Here is a 21,571-nt window from a genome sequence, read left to right on the forward strand (position 1 = left end):
AAAACATTCTCTCTCACCAGGGTGCACTTTAATCGTTCCCATTGTCCGGCTACTGATTTAAGTCCTCTGGGCTAAAAGCTGAAGTGAAAGTTTCCCCCAAAAAAATTACTTCAATAATTTCAATACTGCAACAAATGAAATAAACTGACTCGTCAGTACACTCTGAAAAGTGTTAATTATTTAATCATAGGAGAAAAAACTCAAAACACAAATGCAAATATAGTTTTGTACATTGACATTCAAACATATTAACAACATAAATAATCGTAAAAAATACAACCACAACAGGAACAAAACAACAGTTCTTACGATTAATTAAATATAATACCACACAGAGGAAATATTTTGGCCGCAGTTCATTCTTTTGCATGGACTGCTTGAGGCGTGACAGCATGTTGTTGTGTCCCTGGGCAAGACACCTCACCCCAAATTGCTCCTGTGGGGATTGGCCACAGTATTGAGTATGTAAGTCGCTTTGGATAAAAGCGTCTAACAAGTAACATGTAATGTAATGTACACCCAGGTGCAACTAGCATCTGCCTTAAATACATCTTTAATTACAAAATGTATCAGCGGTTTAGTTGTTTAACACAGTCTAACTTTAGTTCATCAAAACTTCTGTTTGTCCATCCACTTCCACCAGAGAGGAAGACACTTGCCGTGTCAGGGAATAACCAGGGCAACGCATGATGCTGTCACAAGTCTGTGAGGCAGACGCTGGAGGAGGTCTCGACATAGACGCACCCTTGGGACCCGGACCGGGATTGGCCGCCTCGCAGATCGATCACATGACTCCGACTTCTCTCTGACTCGGCCGTCTGGAGCCGAGCCTCTCCCAGCATGGAGTCCCACAGCCACCCTCTGCTCCACAACTGCACACATCAAGACAGGATTGACTGTGTGTGCAAAGGCTGTGTGTGTGTGTGTGTGTGTGTGTGTGTGTGTGTGTGTGTGTGTGTGTGTGTGTGTGTGTGTGTGTGTGTGTGTGTGTGTGTGTGTGTGTGTGTGTGTGTGTGTGTGTGTGTGTGTGTGAGAAAGAATATATAAATAAGTCAAACCTCGATAGAGATGTGTGTGCTGGGGTATCTCCTGTAGAAGATGGCTCTGAGGTTGAACTCTGGGTTTCCCTCCGCCTTGAAAACATGCGTCCTGATGGTGTCGTTCTCACACCGCACTATGGCATAAACATCTGGAGCTGTGGAACATAATGGACAATACAACAAAATGTTAAGAAAACATTTATATTTTCCTCTGCTATCCCTTAGGAGATGCAGTGGTTCTGTGGTACGCAACCTTTTTGTTTGGGGGGGCGAAGTCCCGATGCCCTTCGGAGGTAGACAGTGGTCACCAATGTTGGTTGAGGTAGAAAACAGTGGAAGACAGAGGGGGACAGCAAATCCTCCTTCAATTTCCTATACAAAAAATAAAGATATAACAGATTAAATCCACGAAGACATAGAAAATTGAGTTAACCCTGTAAAGCCCACGGTTGTAATTTTACAACATTACTTTAAGCTATCCTAAAAAAGTCACTAAATATTTAGTTTTTTTAAAGACCACATTTAAGTCCAAAGGTCCTTTTATTCAGTCTCACACAGCTATTGGGTAATACATGTGTTTATAGGTCCTGCCCTCGAGCAACATCTCTTTGTTTTATTGGACTGGATTTGTCAGATTCAAGTAAGTAAAATGCCTCAAATATATTTTGTGATTATCACAATGTCTAGAACATGTAAATATTTAGTTATTGTGGAATATATTCAGTGTTTCCCACAGAATTGGATTATATTTGTGGCGGCACCGCACCCCCCGGTAAGAAAAGCCAAAGGCCCCTTAACCTATTCGGGTGGCCCACGCATCCACCCCGCCTCAAATAAGAAAATACATGTGAGTTAATGGCTACTGTAGACAACGTTCTTGTTGCTCTGTGTTGCGTTGTTAATGAGTGAGACACACCGGAGTTGAGGATCTGTGGGGTTTATTCTCCCAAAAATATAATTTACAATTTACAGTTTAGGCATTTAGCAGACGCCTTATTCCAAAGCGACTTACAATGACCAATTACAGGGACGTTCTCCCTGGAGTAACTGAGGGCTAAGTGCCTTACTCAAGGGCACACTAGTGGTGGTGTTCCAGGCGGGATTTGAACTCGCAACCTTCCGATCATCAGCCCACCTCACTATCCATTTGATTAGAACACCAAAATAAAAATAAAATAATAATGTTTTGTTTTTTTATGAGATCCATTTAAATCAATGTATGAGAAACGTCAATCATCAAATTTAATTTTGAGCAGCTTATGTCTTTGTTGTAATATTACAACACTGGGTCAGTGTGTGGTAGTCAAAATAGCACGAGCACCTGTCATGGAGATTGCCCTTCTTATATGTTCACATATGGAAATAAAACACTAATAGAAATATAATGTCTTTGATAATTCACTATAACTAAGTTCTAAATGTGTCCTCTGTTAAGATTTTGAATTAAGACCAGAATGGAATAAATTAATACATCATTTCTGATAAAAGTACGTGAAATTTGTTGAGATCTTCATATGAAGTGAATACTTAAAACGAAAGTTAATTGAGATCATGGTATGAAGTGAATACTTAAAAACGAAAGTTAATTAATAAATCATACATGATCAATCATATTATTGTATAAACCCATAATGAGAATGCTTCTTGACGGTTTTTGAATATGTATGTGCTTACAATTTGTTCTGTTGCTATTTTGATAACTTTGCGTTTTGAAAAGAGGGTGTTGTGAGTTTTCATAGTATGTTTAATACTTAAAAAACGAAAGTTAGTTATAATCAAATATAATCAATTATATTCTTGTATAACCCACAATGAAAATGATTCATATTTTAGGTTTTTCTATAGTTACAGTATAAACAAAACAAAGTGGTTTGTTTAGGTTGAGTTTTCTTCCTCTCCTGTGACAGCAGTACACAGGGAGGGGGGCTCCAGGCTTAAGGAGAAACACAGAGGTCAAAAATAGTTCATGTCCTTTTCACACTAACATGAGAAGGTGGGTCTTATGTCATAAAGCTATGGAACATGTCGGGACATGTTTAGCCCTGTACATTAGAGGGCATGCGCAGTTTTCCACAAATTGGGTGTAGAGGAGGAGTTTGTTTTTTGGGGTTTCGATCCAGTTTTTTTAGCATAAAGAGACTGGTTTTTTGAGAGAGAGAGAGAGAGGAGAGAGGGGGGTTTTTCCCCTGGTAGACTCTCTCCCGGTAGGCTGTGTGCTTCAGAGCTGGGTAACTAGCTCTCGGTAAGGTCCTGCCAGACGGGGTAAATATCTCTCGAATTTCTTGGTTGTTGGCTGAGTGGAATGATTTGATGAGAGATGTGTTTGTGAATATTATAACCCGTGACCTGTGAGGACCTTCCTCCGAAACCTTGACGGATAGGAATGTGTTTTTGAAAGGTTAATCCGCCGTCTGTGTCGGAAAAAGTGTATGAATATTATAACCCGCGACCTGTGAGGAAATCTTCCTCCGAAACCTTGGCGGATAGGAATGTGTTTTTGAATGTTATACCCGCCGTCTGTGTCGGAAAAAAGGTATGAAACTGATGTGAATTGATTTGGTGAAAAAAGAGTTGAATGCGCTTTTTATTGTCACCGGTCTTTTTACGAGGAAATACCTCTAAATTCTATCGGGAGAATTTTAAAATGTCACAACTGAATTGGGCAGTTGAAATTAAACATTTTGGTAATAAATGTAAGACTGTGAATTAAAGTTTCATATTTGAACATGATCACAGCACCATGGTTTTTAGTATAATTATAATGTTGTAAAGAGAGAAGGTAAAAACCCTGTATTAGTTTGGACCTATTTTTCTTCAAATAAACTGATCCCACCTTTTGGATTGGGATAATTTAAAAGACACCTGTGCCCTCCTCTCCTGCTTCAAATGTAAGACTGCACCCTGCCACACTCACTTAGGTAGGAGCACACTCCATTTACTGATATCAAAATCCTTCGGGATCGCTTAAACAGATTAAAAAAGAGTTGTCTGAATTGAAACAGCAGTTAATTGAACCTGGTTCTTCGGGGGGTTATAGAGGTGAGATCTTGCTGACGTTGGTGGATCTGAGCCAAGCAGCAACCTTACATAGACTCAATAACTTCGGAAAGGTCAATTAGTAGGTCAGAGTAATTTACCGGAATACAATTATCAGGACCTCTCCGACTCTAAACAAATTATATCTGTAGCAATATTGTAAACTCTACTTGTATCTTATCAGTTAATTAGTTACAAAAATACATTTAACTCTGGTTCTGGCAGAAACAGTTCTTTCTGAAATGTGTTGGGACACTTGGATGTATCTCTTTTAGTATGACAACTAGCCTATCATCATTAACCAGAAATCATTGTGTGACTTGTTGAACTGGTTTACCTGCATGGGTGGGTGTACGTATTGCTTTTAGTATGATAATAGGATTGTGTGACTTGTTGAAATGGTTTACATGTACCTGCATGTATGGGTGTAGGTGTTGCTTTTAGTATGATAATAGGCTAAGCCAGACAGAATGAACACTTGTCCCACCACCCTATTCCTTCAGGGAATCTATAACAATATAATAAACATATGTATTATTGATACATATTTATTAACTTTCCATTTCAGAATGCCACCAGCAAAGAGAGGTCCTCGATTCAGTGTGCAGGATGTGATTGCTGCCATCCAAAACGGAGAAAGTGGGTGAGAACTGGAATCTCTGGAATGATCTGTGACTTGGATGTGTACCAAGGCAGTGTCAATGGGATATGAGTCAAGTCTGAACTTGGATTGTTAGGAGATGTTGTGATGAAGCGTGCCTTCACGCTTCCAGAAGGTCAGAACTACAAGATCTATGCAGACAACCTGTGTCCCATTGGTAGTGAAGCTCCTTGATCGTGGGATTCATTATGTGGGAACAGGCAGGTGCTTGTTATGTTTGTCTTTGCACTATTACTTGTGAAGCGACCTTGGGTCCCCTGAAAGGCGCTATAGAAATCGAAGCTATTATTATTATTATTATTAACTGTAACCTTGAAGAGGACATTTGACATCCGAGTGGGTGCTAACCACAACATCTGTAAAGGATGTTGTGGTTGGCCTGCTGTCATTCCATTTGACAGCAGAGCGGTCACACTTGTGTCCTCCTTTGCTGGACCAGACCCTGTGCAGAGAATTCAACGCTGGGACAAAGCCAACAAAACCTACGTAGAAGTTGAGAGGCCTTACATTGTGGGTACTTACAACAAGTACATGGGAGGTGTGGATTTGTTGGACTCGTTTACGGCCAAATACAAGTTCCCATGAAGTCCCGACGAAGGTACATCTTCTGGCACACCATCATCCTTGCAGTGATCAACGCTCCTCTACAAGCAGGAGTGCAAAGCTCTAAATATGCCAAAGCAGGAGATCCTGACCAGCAGACAGTTTCAGGCAAATCTAGCATCCTCTCTCATCCTGGTAAGAATGCATTTCTGCTATTTGCCGTTTGTAATATTTTTTTATATTTCACTGTAATATTTTTGACTTGTATCCTAATGTATTTTGACATGTATCTTGATTGATTCTGTTCTAATCAGGTGAACACAACTTCTCTGAAAACACCAAAGAGAGGACGACCATCTTCAGGCAACGGGAGCTAGGGCTGCTCAATTAATCGTATTTTAATCGCAATTACGATTTTGGCTTACAACGATTATGAAAACAACATAATCGAAATAAAACGATTATTTATTTTAATTTTTTTTTATTGGTTTTTCAGTTGAATTATACTTAAAGTTCAGGGTAATCAACTGTTAAATCATATTTTTTTCAATCAATGGATGTTTTCAAAGTAAATGGATAATCGTTTTTTAATAATCGTGATATCAATTATTGACCCAAATAATCGAGATTATGATTTTTGCCATAATCGAGCAGCCCTAGCGGGAGCCCAACAGCGACAGTGACATCAAGGAGCCCGTTGAATGCTCAGAAGAGACCATCCTCAGGTGATGGGAGTCCACCAAACGGGGCCCCATCCAAGAGATCACAGCCTCCACTGGATGTACGCAAGGACCTCATGGCACATTTTCCAGTGAAGACAAAGAGAGGACGCTGCAGACACTGCAGTAAAGGGTACACAAACACACAATGCACCAAGTGTGACGTCCGTCTTTTATTTCCCGATGATAGGAACTGTTTTTGGGACTACCATTGTATTCATATTCAATAAATGACTATTCATAAAAAATATGACTGCTGTGTGATTATTATTCATGCTATATACTGATATAGGGCTAAGTAAGCAATCAATCCTGCAAATCAACCCTTAGTTGTTCAATATATTTATTCAGACTATGTGAGTAGAAATACAGAAATTCTGCTCCCACCTCCCTCCTACGTTGCAATATAACAACATTTCCCTAAAAACTTGAGCCAAAAAAAGCTCCCTACGACAACATCTGAAAGGTCAAATACATTCTAATGTTTTTCTATATTTGGGCTTTACAGGGTTAAATATGAGAGCAAACAAAGTCCCCTCACTAAACTGCATTCACTTGCTATCTAAGCTTGCATTGAAAAATAATACACCAAAAAATTGCTTATTTAAAACGATTTTTGCACCAACGTTTGGGTGTCAACACATCCTTATTTTTGAGTTTTTGTGTTTGTGGGGATTTGTTTTCTTTTCTGTGTATTTGTTTCATTTTTGTTATACTTTCCTAGCCATTTAGTTTATTAACGTTCTTTCCTGGGTTTCTTTTTCACAGAAAACCCTATGCACACCGAAATCCATTTACGCAAACTCATATTCCACAATAAATGATTTATTTTACTTTAAATCTATGAATGGTTTACTTTTTTAGTTTCATTTGAGCTCAAATCCTCTGGGAGGCTCATAAAGCACTTTCAGTTGGAACAACAAACAAACAAAAGCAAGGATCTAAGTTGGGTTCACCCAATATTTTCCAAATGTTCTGATCCTACGGTATGAAACAATTTGTGATTATCCCATGCACACACACATTTCCTGTCACAGACCTGAGAGGGATGTGCGAGTGGGAGAAGAGGCGTAGCAGGAAGCGTCCTGTTGCTCCTGGCAGGAAGGTGGTGGGCAGCACCACGTAGCGCCCCGGGGTCAGAGCCCCCCTCAGGGTCACACTGCGGGAGTCCATGTAGACGGAGCTGGCCGCCTGCTCCACCACACACTGCACCCGGCTGCCGCGGTTCACCTCCACCTGGGCCACGGTAAGGCAGCGTTATTTGTTTTTGTGAGACCTGAACACATTTTGGTCCCTGAACTGCTCACCTTCAGCACTTCAAAGCCAATAGGCAGGTTTTCTCCTCCTCCATTCTTCCTCTGTATCCTCCTGTCCTCCTGCTGCAGACAGATTAACATCTCCTCCTCTTTGCTTCTCACCTCAAACATGAACTAGAAACAGAAATTAAAGTTAAGAATTTGACGCATCTTTGAAAATACTTAGTATCCTTCTCAGTTTTACCTGTGGATTGTGCAGGAAAGTGTCTCTGTGGTTGATGCACCCTCCACACCGACTCCTCTTGTCCATCTGTGCCTCCCATCCTCCCACCTCTGCACCATCCTCTTCCTTTTTCTGTTTTTTCACAGCCTTATCTTGCTCACGCTTCCCTCCTTTGCCTCCCTTTGGCTCCCCAAGTCTGGCCTCCTTCCTGTTACCTCGCTGCTTAGTCTCTCCAGGTTTGGCGTTGGTCTTTCCCAAGCTCAGCGTGTTGTTGCTGGGATAGACGGTGGACGGAGGGGAATTAGGAGCCGACGCCCACTCCCCATAGCAGCGTACTTCCCTCCAGTGAGAGCTGGGCCACAGCAGAGAGCTCTCCACCATCCGGCACACCACCACGTCTGTGAAGTACTGACAGAAATCCTCAAAATCTATCCTGGGGAATAGGAAAGGAAATACATTAGCAGGAGAAGACCTGGACATTCTCCATTGTTTTTTCTTTGCTCTGGAAACCAAACTAATAATACAAAATGTAAAAATATTATAATATTAAAGTTTTCAAGACTTACTTTAAACCCCTGAAAAAACCCCGCTATCAGTCAGTGGCTAAAAAACGATCTCAATGCCTTGCCTTATAGAAATTAACCTTTGCTAGTAAGGAAAGGCCTACCATACCTTTTATAGAATTTGATGGAAATTCCTAAATTAAAACAAATATATTGTCGAGTTAGTATGAAATATATAACTGGATATAGCTTCTTGTTTACTAGCTTTGTAATTAACACACTGTTAAAACCTATTAACACGTTCACATGTCCATTCCAATTTTTTATTTTATTTAATTGTTTTGAATTCTCTTGAATTAGTTTTCATTACAGTTTACTACTAATATTTGCATATTTTTGTATGTGATGTTTACGTTTCACTTGGTTTACTATAACAATGTCTGTTAAATTCATGAATCTGATTTCTTTTTTTTGTCCAAATCAAAATGCCAATAAATAAACTTGAAACCCTGAAAATTACCAGAACTCCCCAACGTCTCGAACAATCAGGCCCATCTTCTCCCTCTCTGCACGACTCATCTGATGCCACTCCTGCGACCTGCAGGGGGCGTTCAAGGACAATCGTAAACAAAAGAAAAGAAAATCCATGGCTGCAAGGTTCAACACACTGGAAATGACATGTGAAAAGTACAAGTAGCGTTTCAACTTCTGGAAACCTTTATAGGTCCATTTTGGCCATTTACAGAGATTCTCAGACCTCCATAATGTGAACGGCAGATGTCCCCTTGTAAAACTTGTCCAACACTATTGTAAAATGTAGGAAATTGTGATTATGAAATGTTGTAAAGCAGCCTGACACTGTTAAATGTCAGCGGAGGATTTTTATTCCCGCAGGTCCAGCAAAGTGTGTGATGTACTCAGCAGTCGGACATGAGGCAGATGAAGTCAGTGTGGAGTTCAGAAGACCCTCACCCTTGACTCCAGGCACCCGTCCAGTCCGTGGTCCCCCATGGGTTCCTCATGCGCACCATGAAGAGTCGGGACATCCAACCCATCTCCGCCAGCCTCATCTTCCTCACTGCTGTGATCCCATAGGCGTGTCCTCGCACCAGGCCACAGTCCAACACCGACTCCACTGTCTCCCCCTCTGCTGGCTGAGGAATAAGAATACCGTTTTTTGTCTTAGCCTGAGTTCTCTTTTGTTCAAAGATACTCAGAGGTGCTAAGCCCTACCCGTATAGAGCAGGTGATGAGGGCTTTACGTTCATGAGCTTTAGCCAATGTCTGGAAGAAGGCCCTCCTCTGGTCGCTGTGCTGGCTGAGGGCCTCACGATCCAGACTTAGGGGCTCCGAAACCCCTCCAGTGAAGTCGATCAGGGCCTCCGTGGTGTTTCCTCCCTCCAGGGCCTCATAGCAGCCGTTTAGCCTACAGAGTAACCGGATATATTCACTGAATGAATGAAGATGTTGTTATTGGCAGTTTCAGAGATGTTAGAATGTGTATACTAGGTGTTTATGAAGAGAGTGTGCTAGCAGGTTGCTACTGTAGGCCTATGGTGGTTGCTTGTGTGCTTCTTTGTGGTTCCTATGCTGGATGATGATAGTTATAATGGCGACTCAAGGTGCATAGGTGTTTTTCTTTTACTATAAGGACATCAACCTGACTACAGCTAAACCTCTAATGGACTCTTTATTTTACATCCATTTGCTTATATCTACAACTACAGTATGGTTAACGTTAGATAGCGTTTGTGATTATGGCAAAAATATTTGCATTCCTCCGTACACTTGGTATTCCTCCGTACACTTGGTATTCCTCCGTACACTTGGTATTCCTCCGTACACTTGGTATTCCTCCGTACACTTGGTATTCCTCCGTACACTTGGTATTTGTAGTGCCCCGAAAAAATATGGCAAAATGCAGTGCGTTTTGATTAACTCAAACCCATCAAATGGTTGAGTTTGAAACGTTGGACCCCGTTAACTCTCAATGGTCTCCATCTTGGCAATGTCATGGATACAGCAATAGCAAATGTGTGGAAATGGGGTCTGAGGACGCTACAGCTGTTGCGTTAGCTCCGGATTACAATTTGTATAATTGTCAAGTGAGCAAATGTTTGCAGGGGGACCAATACCGAATGTTGCCGTTAAAGCTTGGTCCAGAGATGTATTTGTTTAAAAAGACAAGGAAGAATCTGTCAAATGTTGTGATCTGGACATAAATGAGGTACAGAATCATGTTGATGAATGAAGTTGGGAGACTGTTTTATTTTTGCCAGGATGTACTGTATATTTGTAGATGTTATAGTAGTAGATAACAATAGGGTAAGTGAGGGTAGACTGGATCCTGAAGAAGGGAGAAAAACTACAAGACCCTGGTCCTTACTTGGCGTAGGCCTTCTCCAACAGAGCGCTCCAAAACTCCCGTGGAGTGGCCGAGCGACAGAAGAGCAGCACTCCATCACTGCTGACCGGCAGACGGTCGTCAACGACAACGTCCGTCCAACGACCGAGTCTCCAGAACCGGAAATGGAAGATGCCGGCGTACAGGTTGGGACGCTTTGGGTTCCACTCCTGGTCCACATGGTCTGGGATCACCTGCGAGGAGGAGTTATGAGATGAAGCCATGGAGGTAGGGAAAGAGGAAGGAAGCAATAAACAAAGGATGACACAAATACCTTCTTCCACAGAGATGGCTCAGATGCTAAGCAGGAAATGGCAGCCACCATCCAGCAGTTACCCAGACTGCCTTGGTGCAAGTCACGAGTACTGATGCCGTCAACAAACAGACGAGGGTCTTTACATATCTCCTGGTGTTTGATTGGAAGAAAATAAATGTCAAGTTAGAAGAGACACATTACATCTGCATTCATTGCATGTTTGGCCACTTGGGGCAGCAACGGTTCCTTTTGTAATCAGACACATAGCAACATTAGCATTTATGTGAAACCATACTCTTGATATTCACTTTCCTTTTAGCTATGTTTTGTTCGCCACCCCAAATGTCGCAGTGCATTTGCAAGCTATTCACTAACTTGTTCTAGCAGGTAACACAATGTTAATCCTGTTGAAACAGCTAACTAGCGCTGATTGAAAAATAAGTTTTATGAAGCCTGTGAGTGTCGGAGCGCTGCGGAGGAGACAGACCCTGTCCTGATCTGTGGATCTCAGTTTGAACCGGGTCAGGTAGCAGTAGAGGTGCTGCTGGACACACACACACACACACACCCACACACACACACACACTTACACACATCTTGATTATAGCAGCTTATATTAAGTATAAGGCGTGTGTGTGTGTGTGTGTGTGTGTGTGTGTGTGTGTGTGTGTGTGTGTGTGTGTGTGTGTGTGTGTGTGTGTGTGTGTGTGTGTGTGTGTGTGTGTGTGTGTGTGTGTGTGTGTGTGTCAGCAGAGAGAGGGGACAGATGTCTTCCTATCATCCGACTCTCAGTGGTACACGCTTAAAATACCTGAGCCGAGCATTAGGAACACAATACCGTTAACCCTTTATCTTCTGCCATGGATCAGCAAAATCATTTATTTTCTTTAAGAATTCCATAGAAAGTATTTTTTTTAATATGTTATTCAGGTCAAGTTTTCGATAGTAATTGTTATTAACAATGTGTAGTTCTTAAGTATGACACGTATGACTTGGAAAACAATTATTTTAAATGAAATTTAAAATTAAACAATCTTATAATTAACTCACTGAACAATGCAGACACTAGTATTTTGTTTTGTTTTGTTCCAGTTGTAAGTGGAAAAGCTTTGGGGGGGGGGGGGGTGATTTGACATCTTTCATGTGTTATCAAAAAATACCCTTCCCAAACAAAAAAAATGTCAAGCAACCAAAATATATTTTTTAAAACAGCTTCCATTTCTTTTGACAAAAAGGCTTACATTGATAACTTGTGTAGTCTCTATTATGCATCTTTAATAAAAGTCCATTAAAAGTGTATTCTCTTAAACTAAAGACTGAATCATAGTCACATAATTATTTTGTTTACAGTCGAGAACAAATACTGTTTTGTATACACGTCTAATCCATTCCATTAAAAGACCTTGCATAATGTATTAAATTGGTGTTTGGACCATTGACTCTGGACAATAAATAATTTAACCTTGACTCTAACCTCCCATTTCCAACGACCATTAAACGCTGCTTGTCTTGCTTTAGCCACAATAAACACCTACGCTTATACACTGCTGCACCCATGTCAACACTGAGCTAAAAACACCTGGGCTATTTCTTTATCTAAACTTAACTGTATATACACACACACACACACCAATAGATCAGTCCATCGACAGCACGCGCCACTCGCTCCCTGAAGGCTTGGGTTTCTCTGCCTGACGCCTCTCCTATAATAGCAGGTGCTTTAATTAACTTATCTGACGGAAATGTGACATGCTGATCATTTTAGATGTGGGAGGGGGAGGAGATATATTTGTCAAATAACTCTTTGTTGTTGTTCGAACTGGTTTGAACTAGTCGCAATGACCGATTTGGAGCTTCTCAGATTCAGAATACTTTATTGTCCATTAAATACCCATATAATGGAAATGTGTGTCTGGCACTGGCAAATAAGTTGCAACAACTCTCACCATACACAGTAAAACATGCAGTTCATACATACAAAAAGAGCAACATTGGCCTTCTTGTTCTTCCACTTCTCCATGCTCTTCACACTCACCCTCGGCCTCTTCCAGGTCAGTCCCGGGGGGGGCTTCCTCCTGTAGAATAAGGACTGGGCGGTGGCGGGGAACAGAGGGTCCTGAAAGAGGGCCCCTCGCCTCAGGCAGGCTCGCCTCAGCTTGTGGAAGCTCTGACCCTGGAATTGGTTCACTTGTTCGGGCATTGTGGCCGGAGAGGAAGGGCTTTGGACCAGAAGAAGAGACGGGGGACGGATGAAGGGTTCATATAGAACTTTCCATGCAGCAGTATTGGGTTACACTTTCAGAATAATAAATGGATTGTATTTACAAGACATCCCTACTGGTTTAAACCTTGAGTGTGTATTTATATACATTTCAAAATAAAACAGCAATGCCAAACATCTGTCAGTTAGTTTCCCTTTACTCAAGGAAATAGAGACTCATTCTTAAAAAAAAAGAACTTAAAAAAAATCGTGATTACTTTAACATATCTAGTTTATCAGAACATTTACATGTAATGATGCTGATGATATGTAATGTAATATATATAAACAGTGTAAATCAACTTGCAACATTGACATATAATAAACCTCCAAAAGATGTATACGTTTTTTAAATATCTGAGTTGGTCCAGGTAAAGTTCCACAAATGTTTGAGATGTGAGATCCTACACAAAAATACATAATTTAAAAGTACATTAGTTAAACACTACTGCAAATATGAAAGTCTGTTGACTTCTCAAAAGTTACATAGCTCTTGCCAGTTAGCAGGGGGTCCAGCAGGGTCTCTGTGTGTGTGTGTGTGTGTGTGTGTGTGTGTGTGTGTGTGTGTGTGTGTGTGTGTGTGTGTGTGTGTGTGTGTGTGTGTGTGTGTGTGTGTGTGTGTGTGTGTTTGTCTCTTGGAGGGGGTTAGGACAGCGCTAAGGTATTAGTACCGTTTTAGTCGTCAGTGATATGAACTGCTGGGGTCCCTGAGTCAGCAGCATGTGTGTGTCATCGAGAGTATGCCAGGTGTGTGTGTGTGTGTTGGGGGTCAGCTCGGGGTCTTGCTGTACGGAGAAGAGCGAGGTGATCGGGTACACCACACCGGTTAATGTCATTAATTATCAGTGAGGTTTTGTTTTTCCTGTATCAGATTAATGCAGATAGACACAAAAACACGAGAAAAACATATAACGGTAACACTAATGCACTGTCCATGAACATTTTGCACATAACAAATGTATGACTAATCATGTTTTAATGAAGGCAGCATCGAAATGCAGATACACATCACGAACTCCTGTGCCTCGATATTATTATTTAATCACATAAAACCTAATATATAAACCTTCATAGACAACGATCAATCAATTATGAACAATAAATAATAGTGCAATTACATTTGTTGTGAACATATGAAGTGTCACGTGTTGGTTTGTTAAGTTATCTGTGTGTGTGTTCATTTAAGAAGTTTATTTTTCTGTTTGCATGTCATGTTTCGTCTCTTTTTACTTTGCTGCCAGCACACTTTCCTTACAGGAGAATAAAGACTAAACTATGTCAATATATTCATTTGAATATGTAAATATAACTGTTGTTGCAAAGGGCTCGGGAATAACTTGAATCCACACATTTTTTATTAATAATAAAGATTCAAATATAAGTAAATAAAATATGAATTGACTGTACTTTACATTCACAACTGATACTTAGATAATTTATAATAAATTAAGCATAGTCTGTATTAAATATAATCCAATGCTTTATATTAAAAGCTTTTCAGATTTGTTACGTACAATATTATTATCTAGTATTAAATGATATTCTATAGTCATTCCACAATCTACATGCATCAGATTAGATCAGTGTTAACAGTATGAACTGCAGGTACATTGTTTTACCTTTAAGACGTTTCTCCCGTTGCTTTCCTGACATGAAACGATTCCCTGATCTCAGGCAGAGGATCCAGGAATATGACCTCCTTTGGTCATTTAGGGAACGGTCATTTTTCAATGTGCTGCGACGTGTATCCAGCAATGGTCATCTCTTGCCTCTTCTCTGTCCCACTGTCAGCTGACACTTTCTTATTCCTTCCTCTGAAAGTGTTGGGAGAGTTTGACTCATCTCCTCCAGATACTCAACTCAGTGTCATTGGACCTAGTTGGAAAAAACATCAGAAAATGAAATGCAAAAACCAAAAGTATGATGCTGCAGTTTTAGAGAACAGCGTGTTGTGAGTGCTGCAAGTTCCCTGACACCATGTCTTATGAGTGTGTGTAACATCCTGTAGAGCTGATGCGAGAGAGAGTGTGTGTGTGTGTGTGTGTGTGTGTGTGTGTGTGTGTGTGTGTGTGTGTGTGTGTGTGTGTGTGTGTGTGTGTGTGTGTGTGTGTGTGTGTGTGTGTGTGTGTGTGTGTGTGTGTGTGTGTGTGTGTGTGTGTGTGTGTGCATATGGCCGTGACATACAGGGCAGGGTGACACTGCTGGAGCTGGGTGTCTGTGTAACTATATCTCCCTCCACACAGACAATACACACACATTCATCCCCCTTGGTGACATAACACACAGTTATAGCCATAGAAGCTTCACTTCACACCAGTAAAAAACTACAGTCACTATTGAGTTTCAGATATTCAAGATGAACACTTGATCCTCTGCTGCAAACTGTTCTGCAGCTGGAGAACATAAACATGCTTTTTTTTCTCGGAGTGTGTGTGTGTGTGTGTGTGTGTGTGTGTGTGTGTGTGTGTGTGTGTGTGTGTGTGTGTGTGTGTGTGTGTGTGTGTGTGTCACTCACTTCTGGTTGGTGACTAAGCACATTCTGTCTTCTTCTCTTCCTCCACTCGATGAGTTTCACTGCTTTTCTCTTCCGTCCTCATATTAACACAGTTCTCGGTTCCCTCTCTTCTCGTTTTCCGCCTTATCTTTTTGCTCTCTTCTCCTCTTCCCTCCTCTCCTCTCTATCTTCTCCCTCACACACTCTTGGGGTATCTGTTGCTGTCGAGTGTGTTGTCCCTGACACCTGAGATACCAAGAGGCAAGCGCCTTCTATTTTAACCACCTCACTGCCAAATAACAGGCTAATTATCCCCCATTCCTATGTGACCAACCTGGAGCATCAACTCAGAGCTCATTACAAATATAATGTCTTTTAATAATTGGGAAACTGTTCACATAGCAGCACATGTTTTATGATATCCTCGATTAAATATGTGAGCATATTTGAAAATACGGTTGTTATTTTTTTTTATAAATTAGTTTTTGGGCACTGCAAAATATTCTTTAAACTCCATACTGCTTTTATACTTTTAATAAGTAAGTACATTGAAGACCTATCTTTTTAATTTGGCTTTTAGTTATAGTTGTATAGTTCATGGTTGTTTCTGTAAAGCACTTTGTGCTGCATCTTAATGCAGTGCTATATAAAGTGTATCATTATATAAATACAGTTTAATATACATCATAAATCAGATTTCCATCATCAAAAACGGTGTATCCAGGAAATGTGTCTTTACAAATGTATATCTCAACGTGTGCAAATATTAAAGAAATAGCAGACGAAAAAATAAATAGAAATAGTACAAATAAAAAATAAAAAATACAATTATATATGCTCAAACTAAAACAATTATGATATGTTAGAAATAAGTGAAGAGCAGCGGTAGAAAATATAATATAATGTAATTAAATAAATAATTACATTTCTTGTGACGCGAGTTTCTTCTTTCTTCTATCGACTAACTTCCTTGAAATCTTACCATCAGGCATCTGCTAGTCGTGTCTGTTAGGATGTACTACGCATGCGCAGATCGTTAAAACTGCCGATGTGGCTGCTGAACTTTTTATTAAGCCGTAAGAACCGAAAAACTGTTGACATGAAACTTGTTATACTGACTTTCTTTGTCCTCTGCTGCTCTGTTACAGCAGAGCAAGACGAAAGACTGCCGAACAAATGCGAAGGTAGGATTTTAAAAAAGTGACACTAGCTTTTAATGCTATGTATGTGGCTTTATAAGTAACAGCAGTATGGCTTGTGTTTACATAGTTGACGCCAGGAGTGTGTGCCTTTGACATGAACATGCTTATAAAACGTTTTTAAATATCTGTTTCTCCCGTCTGTCAGTGTGTAAGTTTCTGTCAGTAGAGCTGCAGGATGCTCTGGAGAAAAGTGGTCGCTCCAAAGAAGTCCTGGAGCTGGGAGAGGTGCTGGACTCAGGCAGGAGGAGAAGGACGATCAAATACAACACTTCGTGAGTAAACTCTGGGGAATGTCACTTTAAATATACCTGAGAGTGCAGACAGTATCTAATACTACTTTACTTTGACTTGCTCCTATCTTAATTACAAGCTACTGTACAACTAACTATGTGTATGTGTTCAGCAGGTTTATTATAGGGTATTCTATTTAATTCTGTATATTTTATAATGCTTAGATACTCCTGAATATAGTCATTTTGTTATTCTTGTATATTGACAATTGCCAAAATGCTGCTGTGACAAAATCATTTCTAATCTTGGGATGAATAAAGTATCTATTATCGATCTATGTTTTAGTTATACAATTAAACTACTATAACACAATCTGTAGTAACTTTGACACAAACACTTTTATTTCCACCTGTGTTATCTGGATGCTATCACACTACTTCTACATGCTACACTTATTTTATTTTTGAAAAATGCAATTACTGTACTTTTTGTTTTCCACCTGGGCTGGGTGGGTACCTTTTGTAGATTGTAATTTCCATCTCTAATGTTTAATGCATGCCTATTAATTAAAAAAAAGTCATCTTTCCAGTGTTAACTTCCCCTCTGAGGGATTAATACGTGTATTCTGATTCTAATACTTCACACATTGCATTGTTAGACTGCTGGAAAACCTGTATCTTTGTATGTTTGTGTGTAACATCACCATCTAACCCTGTATTCTGACAATAGGGAAACCCGTCTGACAGAGGCTCTGGACAACATATGTGAGCGCGTCCTGCAGTATAATGTTCACGCAGAGAGGCCAGGCAGCCTCCGATACGCCAAGGTCAGGTTTACTAATCTGCTTTTAACCTCTTATCTGTTGCATTACACAGATTTAAGGTCCGTCTTGACATGTTTCCCAGCAGTTTGTTCCACATGAAAAGTCAATTGAAAAGTGTAAACTTGTGTTTGAATCTGTGTATCAAAATGACATCTAGCTGTTTTGTATATTATGCAGGGGGCCAGTCAGACCATGACGACTCTGAAGAACCTGGTCCACAAAGGGGTCAAAGTAGATTTGGGTCTGCCATTTGAGCTGTGGGACGAACCCTCTGTAGAGGTGTCAGACATGAAGAAACAGGTAGGAGGATGCGTGGGTGTAAAACTTCAAACATTCCACAGGCCACAATCAACAACCTGATCAACTCTATGCAAAGGAGATGTGTTGCACTGCGTGAGGCAAATGGTGGTCACACCAGATACTGACTGGTTTTCGGACCCCCCCAGACCCCCCCAATAAAGCAAAACTGCACGTTTCAGAGTGGCCTTTTATTGTAGCCAGCCTAAGGCACACCTGTGCAATAATCATGCTGTCTAATTAGCATCTTGATATGCCACACCTGTGAGGTGGGATGGATTATCTCGGCAAAGGAGAAGTGCTCACTGTCACAGATTTTTTTCAGATTTGTGAACAATATTTGAGAGAAATGGTTATTTTGTGTAAATAGAAAATGTTTTAGATCTTTGAGTTCATCTCATGAAAAATGGGAGCAAAAACAAAAGTGCTGCATTTATATTTTTGTTCAGTGTACATCGATACAACATTACGTGTTGATAGAAATCAACACGTAATGAAATAAGACCCCACGGTTTGATGACTGATAGGTGTGTGGGCTGTCTTTCATTTTGACACACAGAACAATGTTATAATAAACATACATACATACATACATACATACATACATACATACATACATACATACTGTATGTTAAATGGATATATCCGCCTTCTTTCATTTATCTTTCCATTCCCACACCAATATACATAAAGAAATGGCATCTTTTGGACATAGTTCGAATGGTGATTAATCATGATTAATTAAGTTTTAAGCTGTGATTAATCTGATTAAAATGTGTTATCGTTTGACAGCCCTACACAGTACATACAAAAAAATGGTATAGTCATATGTTTGCCAACCTAAATTTGTGTGTGTTGTTCAGTGTGAGACGATGCTGGAGCAGTATGAGGAGGTCGTGGAGGACTGGTACTTCAATCATCAGGAGAAGAGGCTGGAGAGCTTCCTCTGTCAGAACCAAGTCCTCAAGACATCAGAGCAAGGTGATAAAGTGATGCCGTCGCGTTATAATCTAATGTTTTTAGATTAATTCAGGTTGAGAGCACATCAACTGAAGTCTCATCTGACATTCATGCTAAACAGATGCATACATTGATCTATTATACGAGAAATGAGGAACAACTGTCAGGTGAGATGTACAAAGCTTTCTGTCCCTCATTAGTCAAAAAAGGGGAGTTAGTTCACTTGACCCAAAGATGTCAAAATAGTTACTTAATATTCACCATTTATTTATAGAGAGTAATAAGGTGTACGCGAACTCACTGAACATAACACAAGTGAACTAACTCTTCTCTCTGCAGATAACAAAGTATGTAGCTTAAACCTCCTTGTGTATTTTGTTTTTTCTCTCCCTCAGAGTGCATAAAGGAGATGTGGAAAGGAGACATGAGAATCAAAAGTGAGGCCAAGGAGGCAGAAAGCCACGGCACAGAAGAGGAGAGGAAATCGCATGATGCTGGAGAGCTATGAGGGGGAAAATATATAAAAGTGAAACGCAAAAGACAACGGAGTAACCTCAAATTTCCCGGCCAATAGTAAAAAAATATACACAAACTTTTTTTATTATATTTCTACTGCCAAATCTTGGTTCCAGAGTCTTGGGAGTCATAATCATGTGTGCTTTTGGATTTCAACACTACGTTTCTCCCGTTGTTTGTATATGAACTGTCGCACATTTTAGTTGAATGAGGTTCCAAGCTTTTGCCATTCATATTTTAGTCAGTGTTATACGATGTTTACACGCTGTTACATCTCCTAATGCCAACACTATATGGTACAAAGCAGCATGTTTACATCCCAATTACAGCCTTATAATGCAATATGTACAGTTTTTTCAGTGTGAATAAAATGCCTTTTATAACACTTTTGGATATTTTTGTTTTTGCTACATTTCTATCAGTTTTCAATGAAACACCACAATGTCTTTTACTTCTCTATAGTTTCTTTATATGTACCCTGTCTAAATTACTAACAATAGTAGCTGGTGAGCCTTTTAAGAATCAAAATATAACCTTGTTTTTCTTTTACCATAGAACTTGTTTATTTTATAAGAATATAAAAGAGCAAGAAAACCACATTTTAGTACAACTCATTCTCCCTATGCAACCAGCTGGATCGTTGCTAAATGCTGCCCCCTAGTGGTTTCATATTGACACTGACACACATTTGGCAGTGTCCTGTTGTGTTGAGGGATGTTCCTATTTCATACCAGTGTGAATATGGAAGGTGCATTTACAGACACAATATTCATGGCTGTGTATAATAGTATTTCAACTTCATGGCCTATAATTTCACACTTAATATTTATACTTTTTTGTTACTGTTGTCACTTCTCCTCTTGTCCAGCCCTGAAGTGATGCGAACCCTCCTATTGTCTTCGTTTTCCTCCCCTTAATTTGGTGTTCGCGGTCAAATTTGACCGGTCCTGTTTTAACTGCTATTACATTAACATAAAAACCATTAATCATCACCCAAATTTCATTTAACACCCTTTCAAACTGTAAATATTGTATCAGACTACTGGTATACATGAAAAACTGCAGTACATGTACAAAGAATAGACACTGAACATGTATTGCGTGTGCCAGGTGTGATCCATGTGGGGGGATGGGCACAGAAGAGCGGGAAATGTGTCAAATTGTTCTGTGTGAGTGTGTGTGTGTTTTATCTGATCCGGATGGTTACTAATTCCTTTTCTTTATGGCGGTCATTTTTGACCGGGAACACCATGGTGTTACAGAGTTGACTAAATCATCCACAATTCAATGAAAGTGGTGATCAGCAATTTGATATGTTCAAATGTCTACTGTGAAGGATATCATAAAGCCTGCAATCGAATGTAAAACAAAAAAACTTATGATTGATGAAAGTTGTAAATTGGTCAGATTTGACCCGAAGACAACAGGAGGGTTAAAGGCGACCATGTAATGCCTTGTATATTTAGAATTCATACAAAAAAAATTATATTGTTTTCACATTAAACGTGGGAGAATTCACAGCACATCATACTTTTCCAAAAAAATGTGAACTTACTTTCACTTGCAGTTTTTTGTTACTCCAATCAAGTCATTTGCTTTGAATTAGGCACTCTATTTGGGATAACTCACCCTTCACTTTTACTCTGATAAATAAATGTTCTATGTTCATGGAAAACTATAGATTTTCCCATGTCTTATCATTCCTTGGATGACTGGAGCATCGAGAGAAAGTCCTCATTTAACTTCCTCTGTGAAGGATGTGAACTCTCGCCCCAGATACCCCTTCACAGACCACCGGGGCCTTTGCAACCTTTGAATGTCTACAGTGGTTCCTGCAATTAATTTACAAATTAAAACTACTTCCTTTGATTGCATTTTGGTGGCCTGTAATAATACTGTATCCCATTGTTATAATATGCACCCTAATTACTGGTTGAATCTGATAAGGATATGTTCTTTGCAGATGTTTCACAGACTCACAGCTGGACGGCTCCAGTTTCCTGCCCAGAGACCTCCTGCAGATTCAACTCGAACCTTTCCTCTCCAGCAGCACCGCAGACAGCTGTCAGTGCTGCTTTCACATGTTTGTTTAATACCTACAGTGTAAAGAAAAATGCCTCCGCGTGTGTCATATTGTTGTCTTTGGA

General features: G+C 40.0%; 2 protein-coding genes across 2 annotated transcripts; one reads left to right on the plus strand and one right to left on the minus strand.

Moving 5' to 3' along the window:
- Positions 1–166: 166 nt before the first annotated feature.
- On the minus strand, positions 167–15,589 carry LOC117552727 (calpain-5-like). The gene is made up of 14 exons (XM_034226320.1): positions 15,417–15,589; positions 14,521–14,776; positions 12,677–12,860; positions 10,660–10,791; positions 10,368–10,579; positions 9,215–9,407; positions 8,954–9,135; positions 8,502–8,579; positions 7,500–7,911; positions 7,307–7,429; positions 7,039–7,235; positions 1,294–1,412; positions 1,059–1,195; positions 167–872 (listed from the first exon to the last, which is right to left on the minus strand). Exons 3-14 carry the CDS (start codon positions 12,839–12,841, stop codon positions 696–698), a joined length of 2,127 nt encoding a protein of 708 aa, XP_034082211.1. The 5' UTR covers positions 12,842–12,860; positions 14,521–14,776; positions 15,417–15,589; the 3' UTR covers positions 167–695.
- An 829-nt stretch (positions 15,590–16,418) lies between these two features.
- Positions 16,419–19,809, plus strand: cnpy4 (canopy FGF signaling regulator 4). Its single transcript, XM_034226323.1, has 6 exons — positions 16,419–16,579; positions 16,743–16,869; positions 17,558–17,654; positions 17,829–17,951; positions 18,812–18,929; positions 19,304–19,809. Exons 1-6 carry the CDS (start codon positions 16,420–16,422, stop codon positions 19,414–19,416), a joined length of 738 nt encoding a protein of 245 aa, XP_034082214.1. The 5' UTR covers position 16,419; the 3' UTR covers positions 19,417–19,809.
- The last annotated feature ends 1,762 nt before the right edge of the window (positions 19,810–21,571 follow it).

The sequence above is a fragment of the Gymnodraco acuticeps genome, unplaced genomic scaffold (genome assembly GCF_902827175.1).
Source record: "Gymnodraco acuticeps unplaced genomic scaffold, fGymAcu1.1, whole genome shotgun sequence".
NCBI lineage: Eukaryota > Metazoa > Chordata > Actinopteri > Perciformes > Bathydraconidae > Gymnodraco > Gymnodraco acuticeps.

Excerpts from the sequence above, each read along its gene's own strand:
- LOC117552727 (XM_034226320.1), bottom strand. The coding sequence starts at position 12,841 with ATGCCCGAACAAGTGAACCAATTCCAGGGTCAGAGCTTCCACAAGCTG. Across the intron at positions 10,580-10,659 it reads AGCCATCTCTGTGGAAGAAG|GTGATCCCAGACCATGTGGA; the intron begins GTATTTGTGTCA and ends TCCTCCTCGCAG. Across the intron at positions 7,430-7,499 it reads CTTTCCTGCACAATCCACAG|TTCATGTTTGAGGTGAGAAG; the intron begins GTAAAACTGAGA and ends TTCTGTTTCTAG.
- cnpy4 (XM_034226323.1), top strand. The coding sequence starts at position 16,420 with ATGCGCAGATCGTTAAAACTGCCGATGTGGCTGCTGAACTTTTTATTA. Across the intron at positions 17,952-18,811 it reads TGTCAGACATGAAGAAACAG|TGTGAGACGATGCTGGAGCA; the intron begins GTAGGAGGATGC and ends TGTGTTGTTCAG. Across the intron at positions 18,930-19,303 it reads CCTCAAGACATCAGAGCAAG|AGTGCATAAAGGAGATGTGG; the intron begins GTGATAAAGTGA and ends TCTCTCCCTCAG.